Genomic DNA, 21,349 nt, shown 5'->3' on the forward strand with positions numbered 1-21,349 from the left:
TTTGATCTCTAGTTTACATTTCCCATTACACTAGATTTAATAGTTAGGAAACTACATTTGGTAAGATTCATGGTCCCTTTAGTACAATGGTACCCTGTGGCAAGTGAAACTGTACAAATAGTGTAATGATACACGCAGAATAAACAAAACTGTTTAAGATTGAAGCAAAGCCAAGGTCCAACCATTTCCCTGGGATTTGGGGAAATCTTGTAATCTGCAGTTTGTACTAAATCCAATCATATTTAGCACATTGCTTCTCAGCGAATGGGCCTTGATACTATATTTCAACCAAATGATGAAGCAAGGAGTAAAATCTATAAAGAAAAGCTATGGTTCTTCTAATTGTTAATGCCTTGCAATTATGCCCCTTTCTGGAATAATAAAATGTTCCTTGGCAGAGGTCAGGATCTCTGCCTCTGACTTATTTAACAGATCCTCTTAACATCTGTCCTGCAGACTGTGCACTTTATTAGCAGACAAGAGACCCAACAGACTTAGCCTGCTGTGTCCCTTTTCCACATTCACACAGCTGTGGATTAACTCAGACTTTCCAGAAGAGGACCAACCAGAAGGGATAGTAATGTTATTGGCCGATTCTAAAAAGATGGGGAAGAAAAGCAGAAACAAATGTTGCCCCTAGTACAATTCAGTGTTTTTAGGGTGACAATTACCAGTCTGTTTTAAAAAGGAATAAAAGCAGCTATTTCACTAAAAAAGGAAAGTCTATTCATATCTGTGTGGGAACCTAATCAGGCTCTTGTTTCCAATGACGATGACTCCTCAGTCGCACCAGGTCTGTGACAAGAATGCTTCTTTTGTATGCCGATAATGTGGAAACGATAAAATTTCCTTTAAGAGACATATGTGTTTACATCATGAGATGTGTTATTTGACAAAATGCTTTGTTCTCCTCGAATTTTCCGTGCAGAGTTTCATGCTGGGTTGTTTGGCTGGAAATCTTTGATTAACTAGAATTAGTTGCTGAAATAAAATAGACACTTTTGTTTTATGAGTCCTCTCGCTGAGCTGTAAATTATAGCAAAACATATAAGAAGTGACAGACAGAAGTGCTGATTTGAACCTCTGACCCATGATGGGCACAAAAACATAAGATTATTCCTTCAAAGAGCTGCCTAGAGACATAAATATTCCATGGTCCACTTGAAATTATGCCCTCTTAACAAAGAAAAGTTGTGATTTTGCATCATGTAACCAGAGTTTTCTAGAGGTGCTACAGTAGGCTTCGAGGAGATACTGAAATTCTGAAAAGCCATCCCCCCTCCCCAAATGAGGACTTTGAATTCTTAAAGCGTTTTCTTTGTCCAACAATGGACAATGAAAACAAGAACAAAGCAAAGTTCCTGTTCCCTCAATGAATAGCCAAGGGTGGTTTCCCTTTTTTCAGAGAAGTGGTACATTTTATAAATTTTAAGGCTTCCGCAAAGTTACATTGGCCCCTAGTGTGAATATTTTAATTCTACGGAGCAGTCTTTGGGTACTAGCCCGAAGAAATGGGCTGGGAGGAGGAAACCTTTCTAAAGCAGAACAGAAATTCTAGTCGCCTGAACACTCCCTTGTTGTTGTGATTGGTGCCCATCCTGCTCAGGATTTTTGTAGTTGTTAAATAATTTTACAGGATTATTTTTAAACTTTTAGCTAATGTAAGATCTGTTTGTTTTTTTTTTTTTGGCTTTACTGTAAGTGAAACCTACCTAACTGTCCTCAGTCAAAACTATTTCTGATGGATTTGTTAACTACATTGTAGTAATCATTTCACAGTAGATTCGCATATCAAATTATCACGTGTCCATGTTAAAGTTACACAACTTTACCAATTATACCTCAATAAATCTGGGACGAAAAAAAAAACAAATTGTTCCCAGTGATGTGTCTCTCTAGCAATTTGTAAACATACCATATTGTGTCTTTCTTCCCTTCTCCTTCCTATTCTTGGTGTGAGTACCTGAAAGGCATCCTGTCTTCTTAATCTTTGTATCCCTAATTTTTTGTGTGTGTTACATTACGTAAAAATGCCAAGTATTTTCTGAATAAAGCCTTTGGAGCGACGTCTGTTTAAGAAGATATACCAATGAAGATTTAAGAGCTTACAGATTTTGAGTCTTAATGGTGTAGTAGTAGTCTTTATGGCGAGCCCCGGCTGTAAGTATTTATGTGCATTGATTCATTTATTCCATACAACAAATCTTTTGGAGTAAGTGCTACTAGTTTCCCATATTAAAGATGTAGAAATTTAAGGCACTGAGAGATTACATAACTTTCCTGAGATCGCATAGTTAGTTGGTTCTGACTGAAGAGTGTGCACTCTTAATCACTGTATTATCCTGCTCATAGCAACATATAAACCTTATTTTTCTAAGCTTCTTCTTCAGTCCTTTATATTAACCATTACCTGCTTCATCTGCTGTAATGATTTCTCAAGGTGGATTATTGAGATATGTATCAGTATCATGTCTAGTGACAACAGAGCACATTATATGTTTATGATAGACTATTTAAATAATTTTTACTGTGGCTGCTATGTATAAGGTATCATTCCTTTCTGCTAATTAGGGAGTAAGCCATGGGTATTACTGTAGGATACAGATGGCATATTTACATACTGCAAAATATGCTGAAGTTCTCCAATTGGCAATACTAATAATTTGCAGTTTAAAAATGAAAGTTAGTAGCCGTGGCTCTTAAACAGTGTAAAACATTTATTTGAATTTCAAAAATACAGAAGAAAATATAAGAGTAACGGAAGAAGAGGATATTTTGCATTATTTCTTACCAGTTTACTGGATCACTTAAAAGTGAATTCAAAATGCATCCTTATCTCTCAATATTGATTGCAAATGCACATTTCATGTTATTATCAATGTGAGATTTTTAAAAAGTAAGTTTGTACATTTTATCATCGATATGAAATTTTGTTCATTAGCATAATTCTTGTGTTCAATCTTCCAAAAATCTCCTGAGATTTTAAAAACCAGCTTAAAAAAGCTTACAATTTAAAAAAGTAAAATATTTTCATGTAATAAACACATTTATTGCCAACCAGCAATATTTGTTCTATCCATTCATTAAAGGGAAAAAATAGCATTTAGAAAATATTATACTTTCTTTTCATGCATTTTTCCCCAAAGATATATTTTTAACAAGCTAAAAACTTTTTTCATTTCATACTTACCCATATTTGTCTTCATTCTGTGTTATTTTGGAGGCTTCATTATGGCTGGAAATCGAAGGGCATAGAAGCTAGACAGTTGTAGAATATTTTTCAAGCAATAGCATCTGGTTTCTTGGCAGTCATCACAGGCCAAGGCAAGGCAGCAGTGGCATATCTCCAGATTTTTCTGTGGGTATTGCTGAGGGATTTCCGGGTCTGCCATGTTGTTGTAATAGTGTTTCCTAGAAACCCAGAGACTCAGAGTGGAATCCAAAGTCGGTCTGATAGTACTCAAGGTCTGCATGATCTGACCTCCTTGCTATCTTTTTGACACCTGACCTATTACTCTTTGCCCAGCTCACTCGGCTGCAGGCTCACCGGCCTCCTTGCTGTTTCTCAAACCTTCTACATGTAAGCACACCCTTGGTCTTAGGACTTTCACCTTTTCTTTGCCTCTGCCTGAAGTGCTTACCCAGATAATGACCTGGTTTGCTTCCTCACTTCTTTCAGGTCTCTACTCAAATGTTTCCTTCTTTTAGTTTTCCTGACCTCCTCTATATTTCTTGCATAGCACCTGGCCAGGAGTAGCTACTCATTAAATAAGTTTTGAATGAACTTTACCTTTCAGTTACAAAGAAACAATGCTTTTCAATATTGGGAAATATGAAAAATATTTTATTGAACTATTTACTTTTATTAAAAAGTATTTTATTAAACTAAAAGTATTTTATTAAACACGCACCCAGATGCACCTTTTGAAAAATTCCTTGTGACTTAGTTTTGGGGAAAGAATGCTTGGATTTCAAACTTCTGGACTCATTGATGAGTTTTGTAGCCTATTGGTAGAGTCAAGATGCATTTGTTTAAGACTTCTCTGATGAGCTAAGACTTTGTGACTAGAGAGTTAAAGTAGCATTACAAATGCAAGCTGTACCACTTGGAACACATTCAGAGAGCTGGATCTCTCCAGCATTGCCTGCCCATCTCTTGGAAACAGAGGAAAACAGATTCATTCCCATAATGCCGATTTCCAACTGCGCTCATTATCACCTCTTCGGAGTATCTTGCTTTAAGAACCAAATTACTAATTGTTTTAATGACTGAACTTTTATTTCTGTAAATAAAGCCTTATGCATTTACATATTTTATTTAGCGCCCTGACAGAAAAGATACTTGGAAGAAGCAGTGAGAGACTGAGTTTTCTTGCTAAAACTATTGGAGGTGGATTTGTTTGTTTTTAGTATTTGCACTGTGCAACTGTGTTCCATAAGAAAATTGCTCTCCTAAGTGCATTCAAATAGAATTGGTGCTATCAGAGAATGATTGTTTTTTCATAGTAGACCACTGGATGCTCTGTTATTTGATGGATTCCAAATTTTTTTTTAAAAAAATTATCTTTGTGTAAGGGTAAGGCCTTTGACCTGAGCCTCTTTTCTATTCTTTTTTCCTTTTTTCACAGCTTCTCCTCTCCTTCACACGCAGCATATCCCCCCTGTTCCCTGTCCCATTAACACAATGAGTTATGTCAGAGGAGCAAGCTACTCAGTGCTTGGGAAAATAGGCAAGATGATCTCTAGCCAGGAAAACTCTCTTTTTCATTCATTTTTCTTTACTTGACATTCTTGAGCCGGCTGCAGGGGATAATGAAATGAATTAAACAGGTCCTGGCTCTTCAGTGGCTTACACTCAATGCTTGTCCCATTTTCCCCTTGGTTTTTCGTGGGAAGACAAATGGCAGAAGTCTCAAATGGGGTAAAATATGTCTGCTGTCACCTGAGACAAATTTTGCCCATTCTGTGTATTTGCATAAACTTTAATTTAAAAAATCTATAGAAACCTTAATATAATTATAATTAACCTAAATACTGTGGTTACATTTTAAAATGTTACATCTTAGACAAATATTAAAATAAAATTCTATAGCATAAATCATTCTCAGGTGCCCAATGATTACTAAGTACATGTAGGATGAATTTCTCTTTAAATCTTAGGGAAATGGTGAAAAAAAATCCCTTTTCATGGAGTCCAAACTAAGAGCTCTGATAGAATGTACAAATTCTATTTGCAGTCAGTCCCCCAGGAAAATGGAACACAAGGAGAAATGAGTCCCTGTGAACACTGAATAGGAAAATTAAGGAACCTAGGTTCTAGATTTCATTCAGCCTCCAGCTCACCACTTGGTATGCTTATGCAAATCACTTCCTTTTCTAGGCTTGCATTTTCTTCATCTGTAAAGAAAAGGGCTCAGATTAAATCATGTATACAATTCTTCTGTTAACATTGTTTTGTCTGATGTTTCTTTGCAAGAAAATCAATGCATTACATGGTGATTTCATGTAATCACATGCTTATTGGTTCAAGAAGACCTAAGTGAAGAGAAATTACCTCCATCTTTGGGGTTCCTTTTGGAGAAGGTATGAGGAAAAGTATAATAAGAAAAGAGTGTGGGCAGAAATTATAGCAGTTTTAAGGAGATAGAGACAAGAAAGTAAAATGAAGGGGTTTTAGTGGTTCATATTAACAGAACATGTATTAATTGTGAGGCATTAAGTTAGGTGCGAGGGACATAAAAACAAGACTCAATTCTTCCCTTAATTAGGGAGCTCAGAATTTGGAGAAAGGACACAGAGATGGAGAATGAGATATAGTGGGAATACAAAGGAGGCAGTGGACAAGGAAGTCTTTAAGGAGAAAGTGATGAGTAGAATTATGATAAATAGGAGCAGTTAATGGGAAAGGAAAATATGGCAGTAAAAAATATGCAGGAGGGGCAAGGGGACTGACTTGGAATTAACCCAGTATGTGACTGTGATGAGTGGGAGGAGTAGCCCTTTCCCTGTTGCTCCTCTCACCTCCTGTTCTCACAGCCAGTTTTCTATGGTGTCAAATATGAGGGGTATAGCTAAACAAGTACCTTCTATGCTGAAAACAAGGACTTCAGTTCTTTCCTTCCATAAAACCACAGCTATATTTCCTGGATCATTTTGTTGATGTTGGAGGTTTATGAGAAGTAAAAGTATTTGTGATCTCTTTCAAATTATTTTTAAACTTTCTCCCCCACCCCTCCTTCAGTCTGTAATGACTTATTACTGACACACTTTCTTCCCTGTGCTGAACAAGCACTAAATCAAGCTGCTTAATTACCCCTGTCTCCTTTTCACCTTCTTACAGCCTCACTGCTGAACTTAGCCAGCTTTATAGCATTCCTTGGTTGGTAGAATGGTCATCAGCATTGTTTTGAGAGGGTAACAAAATCCAGGATAACCCTGGAGAACTGAGCCAGGCTTGGGGCCTAGTATTAGGCAGCGTCAGTCACATAAGTAGTGACATTTCCTGAAGAACGCCACCCTACCCAACCTGCTTGTTTCTCCAACATCTCCTTATGACGCCTCAAGTAGTGTCTAGCATATGAGAACAGAATCTGAGTTAACCTGGGCTAGAAGCCTGGGATTCTCAGACTTCACGTGGAACCACAGTAAATCAGGTAAACATAAAGGAGAGAGTTGAAGTCTTCAAGTCAGTGCCTATTGAATGTTTTTATAGAATAACATTTTCTCTTTTCTTCTTATCTTCATTATCTACCAATAGGCAAGTTGTATTTGAAGGAGAATTTTTTTTTTCCCCTCTCTGGTTAGATTCCGACAGGCCACTTTAAAATGCCCTTTCTAATTGAAATGACAAAACACAGGAGAATTTACTCCAAAGAGAATCCAGCGTGTGAAGTCGTGTCTGCTTTTTTTTTTTTTTTTTACTGTTGGTTTCCATATACTAGAGCCTACTGGTGCCAATTTAAAGCCCCTGTCAGCTTCCCTTTTTATCAAGTTCTCCTATTTCTACCCACAGTCTGCCTAGTTCTTTTTTGCTTTATCAGTCTATTCAACATATGTCACTAGGGTATTTCAGGTGTCTTCTCTTATGGCTCACAGCTTGGCTGGAGAAGGAAGTTTAGCTAAAAATTGTGCCCCTTCCTCCTTGAAAGTGGCTGGTAGTACCCTTAACTCTTCTTTCTCCATTTGAGAACTGTGAAGCACTATTTTAGAAAAAGTAGCTGTGAGACATCTGGAAGATGTCAGAACAGCTCAGAAGAGCAGCAATATCAGAATCTCTTCTGTGGAAAATGATTCTTGTCTGGAAGTTAGGAACAGGAAATGGGTTTCATTGTATAGCTTATTTTAAATAATTTTAACATGTAGTAGTAGAATGCATATGGTCTTTAAAGTGAGACTGACTCTTAAATGAAAAATAATTTCTGTTGTACATAACTATTTTGAAGATGAAATAAAATATGTGTAAAATACCTAGCACAGTACCTGACTGAGATGGTGTTCGATGTATGTTTTTTGAATTAACACATGAATGAATAGGGGTGACAACTGAATGACTGGATGAGTGGTGATGTGAAAATCATGCGATTATGAGAGTAAAGTCCTTTTACCTTTTTCTCTATGGTGCTCTCCTTCGGAGATCTTATGTGATTTTATCACAGAAAGCTGGTATAAAAGAATGTGTATTTCACATTATGGTAAGTATTAGATACACTGTGACACCATCCATTATAATCTGACTCTTTGGGAGGTAAAGCATGCCTCTCTTCCCAAATACAGTAGTGTTGTAAAATGACCCTGATACAATATATTTCTTAGGTCTTCACGAGACCTAAGGCCAGTGTGTGTGCTCAAAAACACTCAAGAATTTCACTGTAAGGCTGAGTTTGGTTGGTAGGACCTACTGTTTTGTGTTAAATCTAAGTGGACGTAGTTATAAAAGTGTCACTAGAATACAAATGTAAAATAGGTTTTTCTTTAAGGCTAGTCTCAGGACACAGAACTCCCGAAACACAACTAGAGGTATATATTTGTGGGTTTGTGAGATTGTCATAGGACTTTCTTAATCCAATTTACTTACAAGTTTGGTCAATAAGCTGGTAGTGAAACATAGAAAAGAGTCTTTGTGTCTTGATTCTAGTACATTGCTCTTTCTAGATACCTCGCTTTTGGGGTTAGAGTCTGAAACTATTAGTGTGGCCTAATAAGATGCTGGGAGGGATTGGGGACAGGAGGAGAAGGGGACGACAGAGAATGAGATGGCTGGATGGCATCACCGACTCAATGGAGGTGAGTTTGAGTGAACTCCGGGAGTTGGTGATGGACAGGGAGGCCTGGCGTGCTGCGATTCATGGGGTCACGGAGAGTCGGACACGACTGAGCGACTGAACTGAACTGAATAAGACGCTCCCTCTCTTTTTCCTCTTCTCATGCCAGTCTGTGCTTCCTCAATAGTTCTGCCTTGTTGGCCTTCTTTAAGTTCCTTGAAAACGTTGTTTTCTTTCCTTTTCTTGCCTCAGAGCCACAGTAATTGATGTTTCTTCTTTCTGGAATACTTTTTATCAACTTTTCCACCTGGGTAGTTCTCAAAGCATTACTTCCTTAGAGAAACTATTTTTATCCTCCAAACTATGTTAAATACTTTTGTTAGATAGTCTCTTGACATTCTATAGTTTTCTTTCTCAGCACTTATCCTAGCCATTATTCATAGTTACTTCCGAAAGGTTTAATAGTGCATTAAACAGGGACCATTTCTGACTTGCTTGTTGCACTTCTATTGTTTAGAATGGTGTTTAGGTAATAGTACACTAAATAAAGATTTGCCATTGAAAAAATTCACCAATACTGGAAATGTGCTTGAAAGGTGCGAAGATTGGTTCATATATCCATTTCTACCTTAAATAATAATATTGAAATGAGTAAAGAGTTCTTATTCTCCCTCCAGTACTAACTATATAATCTTGGGCATGCTACTTTTATTCTCTAGACCTTGGCTATCAGTTCAATGAAGAGGTCAGACTAGGCTAAATGATGTTAAGCCCCTTTCAGTTGAAGGTATTAAGTATGTTACTGTTCAGCTTACCAAAATTTTAATACTGGCTACTTTATTAAAACTGAACTAATAATAAATGTAAAATTTTTTAGCCATAAAATAGTAAAAGTGTTTCTTAAAGTGTTCCTATAAAATATGAGTGATTTTACAATTTTGAAAAATATTTAGCTAGGCTCATTTTTACATGTATGTACTCTATGTCTTTTATATAGTTTGGATAAAGAAATAATTCAGTATCCCAAATGAACACTGAACATTTTTGCAAAATTAAAATGGAAAGACCTATATTTACGAAAACAGTCTTCATCAAAGTTTACAGGACTCTGACTAAGGCTAATGTAAGCACAGCTTCCCTTGTAGCTCAGTTGGTAAAGAATCTGCCTGCAGTGCAGGAGACCCGGGTTCGATCCCTGGGTTGGGAAGAGCCCCTGGAGAAGGAAATGGCAACCCACTCCAGTATCCTTGCCTGGAAAATCCCATGGACAGAGGAGCCTGGTGGGCTGCAGTCCATGGTGTCCCAAAAAGTCGGGCATGACTGAATGACTAACACTAATGCAAGCTTTACTACATTGTTGATTTTTTAGAACCTCAATGTCGTTTGGAAATGAATGCTCATTATCATCATCATTTTAACTATGAACAATGATCTGAGAATCCTACATGAAATGATATTTTTGTAAACTATTATGTAGTAGTTCAGTTCAGTCACTCAGTCATGTCCGACTCTTTGCGACCCCATGAATAGCAGCACGCCAGGCCTCCCTGTCCATCACCAAATCCCGGAGTCCACCCAAACCCATGTCCATCGAGTCGATGATGCCATCCAACCATCTCACCCTCTGTTGTCCTCTTCTCCTCCTGCCCTCAATCTTTCCCAGCATCAGGATCTTTTCAAATGAGTCAGCTCTTCGCATGAGGTGGCCAAAGTATTGAAGTTTCAGCTTCAACATCAGTTCTTCCAATGAACACCCAGGACTGATCTCCTTTAGAATGGACTGGTTGGATCTCCTTGCAGTCCAAGGGACTCTCAAGAGTCTTCTCCAACACCACAGTTCAAAAGCATCAATTATTCTGCACTCAGCTTTCTTCACAGTCCAACTCTCACATCCATACATGATCGCTGGAAAAACCATAGCCTTGACTAGACGGACCTTTGTTGGCAAAGTAATGTCTCTGCTTTTCAATATGCTATCTAGGTTGGTCATAACTTTCTTTCCAAGGAGTAAGTGTCTTTTAATTTCATGGCTGCAGTCACCATTGGCAGTGATTTTGGAGCCCCCCAAAATAAACTCTGCCACTGTTTCCACTGTTTCCCTATCTATTTGCCATGAAGTGATGGGACCAGATGCCATGATCATAGTTTTCTGAATGTTGAGCTTTAAGTCAACTTTTTCACTCTTCTCCTTCACTTCCATCAAGAGGCTTTTTAGTTCCTCTTCACTTTCTGCCATAAGGGTGGTGTCATGTGCATATCTGAGGTTATTGATATTTCTCCTGGCAATCTTGATTCCAGCTTGTGCTTCTTCCAGCCCAGCCTTTCTCATGATGTACTCTGCATACAAGTTAAATAAGCAGGGTGACAATATACAGCCTTGACGTACTCCTTTTCCTATTTGGAATCAGTCTGTTGTTCCATGTCCAGTTCTGTTACTTCCTGACCTGCATACAGATTTCTCAAGAGGCAGGTCAGGTGGTCTGGTATTCCCATCTCTTTCAGAATTTTCCACAGTTTATTGTGATCTACACAGTCAAAGGCTTTGGCATAGTCAATAAAGTAGAAATAGATGTTTTTCTGAAACTCTCTTGCTTTTTCAATGATCAGCGGATGTTGGCAATTTGATCTCTGGTTCCTCTGCCTTTTCTAAAACCAGCTTGAACATCTGGAAGTTCACGGTTCATGTATTGCTGAAGCCTGGCTTGGAGAATTTTGAGCATGACTTTACTAGCGTGTGAGATGAGTGCAATTGTGCGGTAGTTTGAGCATTCTTTGGTATTGCTTTTCTTTGGGAATGGAATGAAAACTGACCTTTTCCAGTCCTGTGGCCACTGCTGAGTTTTCCAGATTTGCTGGCATATTGAGTTCAGCACTTTCACAGCATCATCTTTCAGGATTTGAAATAGCTCAACTGGAATTCCATCACCTCCACTAGCTTTGTTCGTAGTGATGTTTTCTAAGGCCCACCTGACTTCACATTCCAGGATGTCTGGCACTAGGTGAGTGATCACACCATCATAATTATCTGGGCTGTGAAGATCTTTTTTGTATAGTCCTTCTGTGTATTCGTCCCACCTCTTCTTAATATCTTCTGCTTCTGCTAGGTCCCTACCATTTCTGTCCTTTATTGAGCCCATCTTTGCATGAAATGTTCCCTTGGTATCTCTAATTTTCTTGAAGAGATCTCTAGTCTTTCCCATTCTATTGTTTTCCTCTATTTCTTTGCATTGATCACTGAGGAAGGCTTTCTTATCTCTCCTTGCTATTCTTTGGAACTCTGCATTCAAATGGGTATATCTTTCCTTTTCTCCTTTGCTTTTCGCTTCCTGTCTTTTCACAGCTATTTGTAAGGCCTCCTCAGACAGCCATTTTGCTTTTTTGCATTTTTTTTTCTTGGGGATGGTCTTGTTTCCTGTCTCCTGTACAATGTCATGGACCTCCATCCATAGTTCATCAGGCACTCTATCAAATCTAGTTCCTTAAATCTATTTCTCACTTCCACTCTATAATTGTAAGGGATTTGATTTAGGTCATACCTGAATGGTCTAGTGGTTTTCTCCACTTTCTTCAGTTTTAGTCTGAATTTGGCAATAAGGAGTTCATAATCTGAGCCACAGTCAGCTCCTGGTCTTGTTTTTGCTGACAGTATAGAACTTCTCCATCTTTGGCTGCAAAGAATATAATCAGTCTGATTTCAGTGTCGACCATCTGGTGATATCCATGTGTAGAGTCTTCTCTTGTGCTGTTGGAAGAGGGTATTAGTTAGAGTTTAACCTATTTTCCTTCCTAAACTATTAGTTTTCAAAGAAGTTTTCTAACTTAAAGCTATTTATTTAAATAACTAATGTTTTATGTTCTTTAAGAAAAGGATGCAGTAACATTTAGGGAAAATTTAAATTTATACATAATTAGGCTAAGAAGAAAAAAATAGTACTACAATTTGTGTTAGCAAAGTGTAAGGTGGGTTAGTGAAGCCAGTAGTTATTCAGGACCTATCTTAAACATTCTAAAGATGACTTCAAGGAAACAGTTTCTTAAAATAGAATAATTTAACTTGGACTGAATTTTTTAAAATTTATTTATTTTAATTGGAGGCTAATTACTTTTTTTTTGCTACTAATTTCATTTTATTTATTTATTTTTTTTGATTTATTAATTTACTTTTTATTGGTTCAGGAGGGGGAACTTATGTAAACCTGGGGCAAATTCATGTCAATGTATGGCAAAACCAACCAATATAATATTGTAAAATAATTTGCCTCCAATAAAAAGAGGCTAATTACTTTACATTATTGTATTGGTTTTGCCATACATTGACAAGAATCTGCCCTGGGTGTACATATGTTCCCCATCTGTACCCCTCTCCCACCTCCCTCCCCATCCCATCCCTCTGGTTCATCCCAGTACACTAGCCCCAAGCATCTTGTATCATGCCTCGAACTTGAACTGGTGATTCATTTCACATATGATAATATACATGTTTCAGTGCCATTCTCCCAAATCATCCCACACTCATCCTCTCCCACAGAGTCCAAAAGACTGTTCTATACATCTGTGTCTCTTTCGCTGTCTCGCATACAGGGTTATCGTTACCATCTTTCTAAATTCCATATATGTGTGTTAATATACCGTATTGGTGTTTTTCTTTCTGACTTACTTCACTCTGTATAATAGGCTCCAGTTTCATCCACCTCATTAGAACTGATTCAAATGTATTCTTTTTAATTGCTGAGTAATACTCCATTGTGTAAATGTACCACAGCTTTCTTATCCATTCGTCTGCAGATAGACATCTAGGTTGCTTCCATGTCCTGGCTATTATAAACAGTGCTGCGATGAATATTGGAGTACATGTGTCTCTTTCAATTCTGGTTTCCTCGGTGTGTTTACCCAGGAGTGAGATTGCTGGGTCATATGGCAGTTCTATTTCCAGTTTTTTAAGGAATCTCCACACTGTTCTCCATAGTGGTTGTACTAGTTTGCATTCCCACCAACGGTGTAAGAGGGTTCCCTTTTCTCCACACCCTCTCCAGCATTTATTGCTTGTAGACATTTGGATAGCAGCCATTCTGACTGGTGTGAAATGGTACCTCATTGTGGTTTTGATTTACATTTCTCTGATTATGAATGATGTTGAGCATCTTTTCATGTGTTTGTTAGCCATCTGTATGTCTTCTTTGGAGAAATGTCTGTTTAGTTTATACTCCTTTTATATCTTAAAACTCATTGCCATAAAATTATTCATCATATTTACAATAAATGTAATCATATACCACTGTTGTTGCCTTATCTATAGAGAGAATATCTCTCCTCCCTAACATCCAGTGATTTTATATAGGACATTAATTTAGAAAATATTGATTGATTATCTCTTATTTGCAAGGCACTATTCTTGATACTAGGAATTCAAAAGTAATTAGGTTGATCATGACTTCAATAAGCTTATAGTTTATCAAACATGATAAGACACGTGTATAGCTATGTTGTTTAGTCACTAAAGTCTTGCCAACTCTTTTGCAACCCCATGGACTGTAGCCCACCAGGCTTCTTTGTCCATGGGATTTCCCAGGCAAGAATAGTGGAATGGGTTGCTATTTCCTTCTCCAAGTGATCTTCCCAATCCAGGGATCAAACCTGCTTCTCCTGCATTGGCAGTTGAGTTCTTTACCACTGAGCCACCAGGGAAACCAGTGCATATCTATACACAAGGTATTAAAAAAGTGATAAACTTTGCAGGAAAGGTACAAATCAAATGCTAAGGATCTTTATCTTACATCCCCTCCAGAGCCATAAGCTTGTTCCGAAACTTTGAAGCCTCCTCAGCTCCTAATGAAAGTGAAAGTCACTCAGTTCTGTCCAACTCTTTGCAACTGCATGGACTAGTTCTCCAGGACAGAATCCTGGAGTGGGTAGCTTTTTCCCTTCTCCAGTGGTCCTTCCCTTCTCCAGCCCAGGCATCTCTGATAGCTCAGTTGGTAAAGAATCTGCCTGCAATGCAGAAAACCTGGGTTTGATCCTTGGGTTGGGAAGATCCCCTTGAGAAGAGAAGGCTACCCACTCCAGTATTCTAGCCTAGAGAATTCCATGGACTGTATAGTCCATAGGGTCACAAAGAGTCTGACATGACTGAACTACTTTCACAGATCCTAATACAAAGCCTATTATATAGAATTATTCAATTAATGTTTGCTTAGAAGGTGAGCTATTTGTGAAATTATTCAGTAAACCTATGCCTGTTAATGAATGGCATTCTTTTATCCAAGTCAGATCTAAAGTCCTCAATCTGAAAAGCTTTATACTTATATCTAAAATATTTTGTTAGAATGTGAAAATATTTATTTTCATGAGTACTTTCTATCTTTACAATGAACTTTAATTTCTGATTTCTATTGCAAGGCTCATTCTACTAAATCTTATCTAATATTTTACTGTCCAGTTTGCCCAGCTCTGTAAGTTTTATAAACTATGGCTATACTTCTTCCTGCATCTAATGTATCAGTAACCACAACACCCAAGGAACTCCAAGAAATCACAATTCTTAAGGAATCTTGACTTTCTTAAGTACAATCCTAAGAAAGAAATATAAAATAAATGATTGTCAAAACTTTCGAGGAAGCAATTAACACTACTTTATTTCTAAAAAGCAACTATAATGTTCAATTATTTTGAAGGATTTCTGAATTTAATCAACTTTAAAAAAACAGATTTGTGTCTAACAATTTGTTTTTCAGCTTTTCTTCACTGGTTGAAGTTTCCTGAAGGACTTGAGATTGAGTAAAATTGACTTTCTTCTGATCTTGTGAATCAGGAGCCAAAATGAAGACAAAAATGATTTCTAAGGACTCTTGCCTAAGATTTCCTGACTCTTTAATATTCAGTCGTAAGGCATATTGGTGATGATACCAGCCACCATTTATCACCATATAGTCATTACTTTTCCAACTCTCAACCATCTCCACTCAATTCAGTATAGAATGTTTCCTCACTGGCTTAGCACCAACTCCATCCCGTCCCACCCCCGCCCCTTTTGAAGACACCTGGCTGAATTTTAAAAGAAAAGAGTGTAACAGAGTAAAAAGGAAACAAGACAGTCCTTTTTCTCCCTGAAGTTCTAGCCGTTTGACTGGCTATTACTTGTGAATTTTTCTTGCCACTGAGTCATTGCACATACAGAATTATGAAACTTTAATTTCTTTAGAGGCTTGTTATATTAGGGAAATTGTTCCAAAGAAAGCAACAATCATGACATAAGCACATCTGGCTCTTGCAAATTATTCTTTATTAAGCTTTCATTTAATTACATGTGCTGAAAGGTCTGTTTTTGATTACTGTAATTTTTTTTATTTGTCCATCTGAATGATAGTAATGCTGGAAATTACATACAAACCACCTGTTTTTTCTCCTCTACTAATATGGCAAAGTTTGAGCTGTTTTCTCTGTGGTTGATGAACTAGGAAGCTTTCTATTTATTATGATAAAAATATGACTATCAAGGTAATGGCTTAATCTTGATGATAAGAAGAAAAGAAAATATTTGAACGGTGTTTTCAAGCATGAAATTATGTTAAAATTGAGGTATCTGAATTCTGGTTAACCATAACAGATTAACACATTTATTTATCACCAGTTTCACCCCAAAGCTAATAAATCGACAGTGAAGGATTTCACATCCTGTGCTAGGAAAAAGAAGCTTGACTTTTTCCCTCCACAAATCTGGCTATGTTTTCTTTAGGATTATGCTATATGCAGCACAGAGGAAGGAGGAACTGCTCCTGGGCCTTAGGGATCTGAGGGCAGCACTCTTAACACCCAGAGGGGTCAGTATCCCTCGAGAAGTTTGCTGCTGCTAAGTCACTTCAGTCGTGTCGACTCTGTGTGACCCCATAGACAGAAGTCCACCAGGGTCCCCCGTCCCTGGGATTCTCCAGGCAAGAACACTGGAGTGGGTTGCCATTTCCTTCTCCAATGTGTGAAAGTGAAAAGTGAAAGTGAAGTCGCTCAGTTGTGTCCGACCCTTAGCGACCCCATGCACTGCAGCCTACCAGGCTGCTCCATCCATGGGATTTTCTAGGCAAGAGTACTGGAGTGGCTTAGTCACTACTGAATTAGAATGATGTTTTTCCAGAAGTGCCTAGGAAAGTTTAGATCAGTTTCTTAGTTCATGAATATTAAAATTACATGAATGGACATAGCAACATTTAATGCACTTTATAATGATTTTAAGTACTCAAAAGAATGTTTGAGACCATTTAGTCAAATTCCTTTCTGTATGATTGAAAAAAACCGAGTTCCAGAGCAAGTCAATCCTTTGTTTAGGGTCCTAAACTTATTTTTAGAAGGACCAGGAACAGAATAATGGCTCCTATATCACTGTTCTTTCTGTTATACTATTTATTCTTTTTTATATTCTTCTTTAAAAATAGTGAAAGAGAAATTTCAAAGCTGTCAGAGAAATAGTTATCTAACAATAAGGTAAGTTGTTTTGGAAGCTCTGTTTCAGCTGCATTTAAAGAGATGATTTTTGTCTTCCCTGTTTTGCAGCAGCTCTATGCCGCTCAGCTGGCCAGCATGCAGGTGTCACCTGGAGCAAAGATGCCATCAACTCCACAGCCACCAAACGCAGCAGGGGCAGTCTCACCTACTGGGATAAAAAATGAAAAGAGAGGGACCAGCCCTGTAACTCAAGTTAAGGTATTTGCTTTGCAGGATTATGGAAACAGTTTGGAAAATAGCTTCACAAGAAAGGTAGTGAACCAGGCTGTGCTGGGCATAAACAGCAGGAAGCAAAGCAACATAAAGGAACCCCAAAATGTTCCTCTTTATGGTAAATTTCATGATTGAGCACTGAGAAACAGGTGTTTCCCTTTTGATAACAATAGTGCCATATTGTGAGATCTTTACCTAAATCTGCAAACTTACTTCTCAAGAGTTTTTCCCCTTTGGATTCTAGCTTTTATTTTTTAATGTTCATTGGCATGTATGGCCATGGTTTCATTACCAGTCTTTGTCATAATCTTGTGACACTTCTCTCTAACTTTAAACAGGTGGGGAGCCAACTTATAGTGCTAGAGGAGGAGGATCCCAAAACTTTAGATTGACAAGAAAAAAAGAGAACCCGATGCTGGACCTTTATATGGTTTGATGGTAAAGGTCTCTCTCCCTCAAACAATAGTTATAAATGTGGGTTTTGAGGAATGAGTGGTGTCATAATCTAATTATGCTTTGATGCCATGTATAGTTGTGATAGGATAAATAGTATCGCCCAAGTTATGACTGAAACATTAATAGATCGTTTCCTCACTGATTTTCAGTGTCTTAAAATGGGGTAGCCAGGAAGTCCTTGGTGACAGAGGGGAACTGATGATCCAGTCTAACTTTGTGCAGCAGCTGGTACTTATAGGTTTTTATGATCGTTTTTGCTTCCTATATTGAATTTAAAAATTCAGAAAGTTCAAAGAAACAATTCTTTTATATCATTGACTTACTTACTTTGAAGGATACACTAAGCACAGATGTATTATTATATGAGTCCAAAGTACTGCCTTTGCAGAAATTTTGCCATTGTTACTTCATTACATGGGAAATATCTAAGGCCAACAAAGCAGCATTGAAGTCCATAAAATTACTGAAATTGTTTTATTTTCTAAAACTTGTAGATAGGGATTTTGAGATTTCAGGAAAGCCATTAAAAATATGGATCCCAAATACCAAAGATTAAAAAAAAGTAAACATAATTAGGAGGGATAGTTCTGCCTATGCCTGTCCAAAGGAATTAATTTAATGTCACCCATGCCTTTAGGTTCTTCAAAGAACATTTAAGATTAACATTTATGCTTTGTGGTTAGAAATATTGAGATATGACAATAGGAGGTTTCCATTTAATAAGATAGCATTAACTTATGGAAACAGACTATTTTGTGTTCCAAGAGTTTCTTTTTGTGAGTAAGAGAACACTACAATTCAAACCAAAGCACTTTGTTTAACTATAGTTGTTGGAGTATAAGCATATCAAACATCAGTGACTTGAGATATTGAGTATTAAATATTTTAACATGAAAAAGTCATTTTATAAGTGAGTTGGCCAAATGGAATTGCACCAAACCAAGCCTTTACTGGATGAGTAAAATGTTCCCTGGTTAGATTCAAGTTTATATCTGCTTTTACCACTCCAGCTTTGTGGGCCAACTGAATTTTATTACTCACTTGACCACATACAAATTCTTAGGGAGCTCTCTATATAATTTAACTTGACTCTACTTTATGTTAATAACAAAGGAAACATTTATCATACTTATTAGATTGTTTATTGTATGTGTGAGTACAAGTATATAGACCAAGACATAAAGCAAATGTTTCAAATTTTTAAAATAACTCCAACCTATTATTGCAGAAGTTCTAAAAATAATCTTATGTTTTGCTAATTGAAAGAATTATGGTCACTAAAATATCTCATGTTTCTGTCTATAGTCATTCTTTCCCTCTATATATAACCTGACTATGTAACCTAGGGCATTGTTAGCTGAAGGTAATAAAAATAAAAATAGATGGTCTTCTGTTCCTTGTTTCCCTGAAGAATTTTTGTTACAGTTGTCAACATCAGTAGTTAGGATGTTTCTGTTCAAATGTCAGCTCTATGACTTTTACTAGATGTGTCACCTTGGGCAAGTTAATTAACTTCTTTTAGCGTTACTTTTTGCCTCTGCAAACTGAAGGTTAATATTATTATGGTCTTCAATGAGATAATACATCCTCTAGCATATAGTAAATGTTTCATAAATGTTAGTACAGCAATGATGTCGATGATAATCTGATGATAATAAAGATGTTGGTAGGTGGTAATAGTCATTGTGATTGAAATATCTGGTTGTATACCAAGAAAGATTCTAAAAGAAACCAAGAAGTTTTTCATTTTAAACCATTATGGAAGAACAGGGATTCTATTTACTCTCCAAACTTAAAGAAGTAAAACTCAAGACAAAATATAAAACAGTGGTTTCAGACATTTTCAGTAGTAGAGGAGAGTGACCTCTGATAGAAGAGAAACAAATGAGGCAAGCACCACAGTTGTTCTAGCTTACTGTCTTGAGAGAGCTTCCAGGCAATAGTGTGGTGTGTATGTGGGGGTTACCCACATGCTGCTTGGCAGACTTCCTGAGTAGAGAGACAAGACTTCAGAGTTTCAAGATGCCACGGTAGATGGGATTTGTGAGATAGAGTGCCAGAGGAGAGAACTGTATAGAGAGAGCCCAGGAGATCCGCAGAAGGTTTCCCGGTATTTAGCTGAGTACTGAGCAGTATCTGCATGTGAGGAAACTATCTGAGGCCAGGGGGAAAGCAAGATGTAGTAGGCAAAACCATTACAAGGTTTGTGAAGAACTGAGAATGATTTGTATTCCTGTTGGCCAGATTGGAAAGATCTCTTGACACATGGGCACCAAGTAGAGTCCATAGCAGGGTATTACTACACTAGTAGGGCCAAATTATCCCTATGCCTGCCTAACGCAGTTTAAAAGCAAGCCTGGTAAGGCTTTCCGCGTCTTAGAACAAAGTCCACAAATATTTAAGGTAACATATAAACTGAAATCCAACACTGTAAAAATCTCAGTGTGGAGCATCTATTCAATAATTATCAGGTTTGCAAGAAAATATGAATAATAATGAAGAGAATAAATCAATCATTAGAGATAAACCTCAAAATAACTCAGGTGATGGAATTATTAGATAAAACAGTAAAAACAGCTCTTAAAAGAGACTTTCAACTAGACCAAGTGAAGAGTAAGCATATCTGCTTCTCTTTACCCACAAAGTATCTGTTGGGCCAGGACAAGCTGTGAGGATGAACAGCAGGGCTGCCGTGGTGGAAAATAATTGACTTGATTGGGAGTTAATCAGTGCTTCCCATGCACAGTGGCATTGTTGGTAGAAATGGAAATTATTGAATTTTAAGACTAAATAATAAATTAGAATATACAGTTATACTTTTTTATTGAGCTTTACTTTATTGGGCTTCACAGCTATTGTACTTTTTACAAATTGAAGGTTTGTGGCAATCCTGCATAGTCAGATGATGGTTAGCAATTTTTTTTTAGCAATAAGTTATTTTTAATTAAGGATGCTGTTGCACATTTAATAGACTACTGTATTGTATAAACATAACTTTTATATGCACTGGGAAACCAAAAATTCACGTGATTTGCTTTATTGGGTTATTTGATTTATTGCAGTGGTCTGAAACCAAACCCATAATGTCTCTGAAGTTTGCCTATATTCAAAAGTGAATTATAAAACTAGATATTATAAACTCCATATATTCAAGAAACATGAACATTATAAGGCAGGGCATGGAAAATTCATATTGAATGCCTGGAGATGAAAAATACAGTGTTTGAGATGAAAAGTATATTGGATTGATATTGATTTGGAATAACAACAGATTGGATATTACAGAAGAAAAGACTAGTGAGCTTGATGACATAACAATGAAATTGTCCAAAGTGAAATACATAGAAAAAAAGACTGTCAGTGCTGTAGAACATCAAATGGCCTAATATATACAAATAGAGCTCCAGAAGGAGAAGGAAGGGACAGAAAATATATTTTAAAAAGTAATGGCTGAAAATTTTCTAAATTTGAAGAAGATGCTGAACTAAGGGATCATAAGAAACTTGGTGAAGTAAAAGAAATGTGAAGAAAACTAACTAAATACCTAAATCACTGTTATTAAGAAATGAGTAAAGGAACTAACTAGTCTAAATATCCTTTGAATTCAGAGCAAAGGCAAGTAAACTTTAATTTAGTACCATTTGTGAGGGATGCAACTATGTTTCCTGAGAACCTATTGTATATCTAGATAGAGATAAAAGTACATTGCACCATAGATGTGCCAGATTACTTATTTCCTACCAAGACAAACAAACCAAACAACAAAATAAAGCTAGGGTATCACGACACTATCAAATGACTTATTTTTTTTAAATGACTTATTTTATTTGATAATTCAGTAAAGAATAAAAGTGCTTGGGATTTGGAGCCTAATAAACTATAATTCAAATTCTGTCCTTCCATTTATGGCTTTGGATGGTCATTTT

At 37.0% G+C, this 21,349-nt stretch overlaps 1 protein-coding gene across 32 annotated transcripts in view; it reads left to right on the forward strand.

Annotated features, from left to right (window-relative positions):
- Positions 1–21,349, forward strand: part of SOX6 (SRY-box transcription factor 6) — a 734,686-nt gene that overhangs the window by 616,719 nt on the left and 96,618 nt on the right. For 30 of the 32 annotated variants that reach the window (XM_088843068.1, XM_055423307.2, XM_055423317.2 and 27 more), the window contains one exon: positions 16,803–16,952. In XM_088843068.1, the coding sequence (XP_088699194.1) occupies positions 16,803–16,952 (150 nt within the window). The remainder of the gene's footprint in view (positions 1–16,802; positions 16,953–21,349) is intronic. The other 2 variants (XM_055423311.2, XM_055423323.2) reach the window with 1 other exon arrangement.

This window comes from Moschus berezovskii, chromosome 14 (assembly GCF_049115385.1).
Source record: "Moschus berezovskii isolate FMDL1 chromosome 14, NW_MosBer_1.0, whole genome shotgun sequence".
NCBI lineage: Eukaryota > Metazoa > Chordata > Mammalia > Artiodactyla > Moschidae > Moschus > Moschus berezovskii.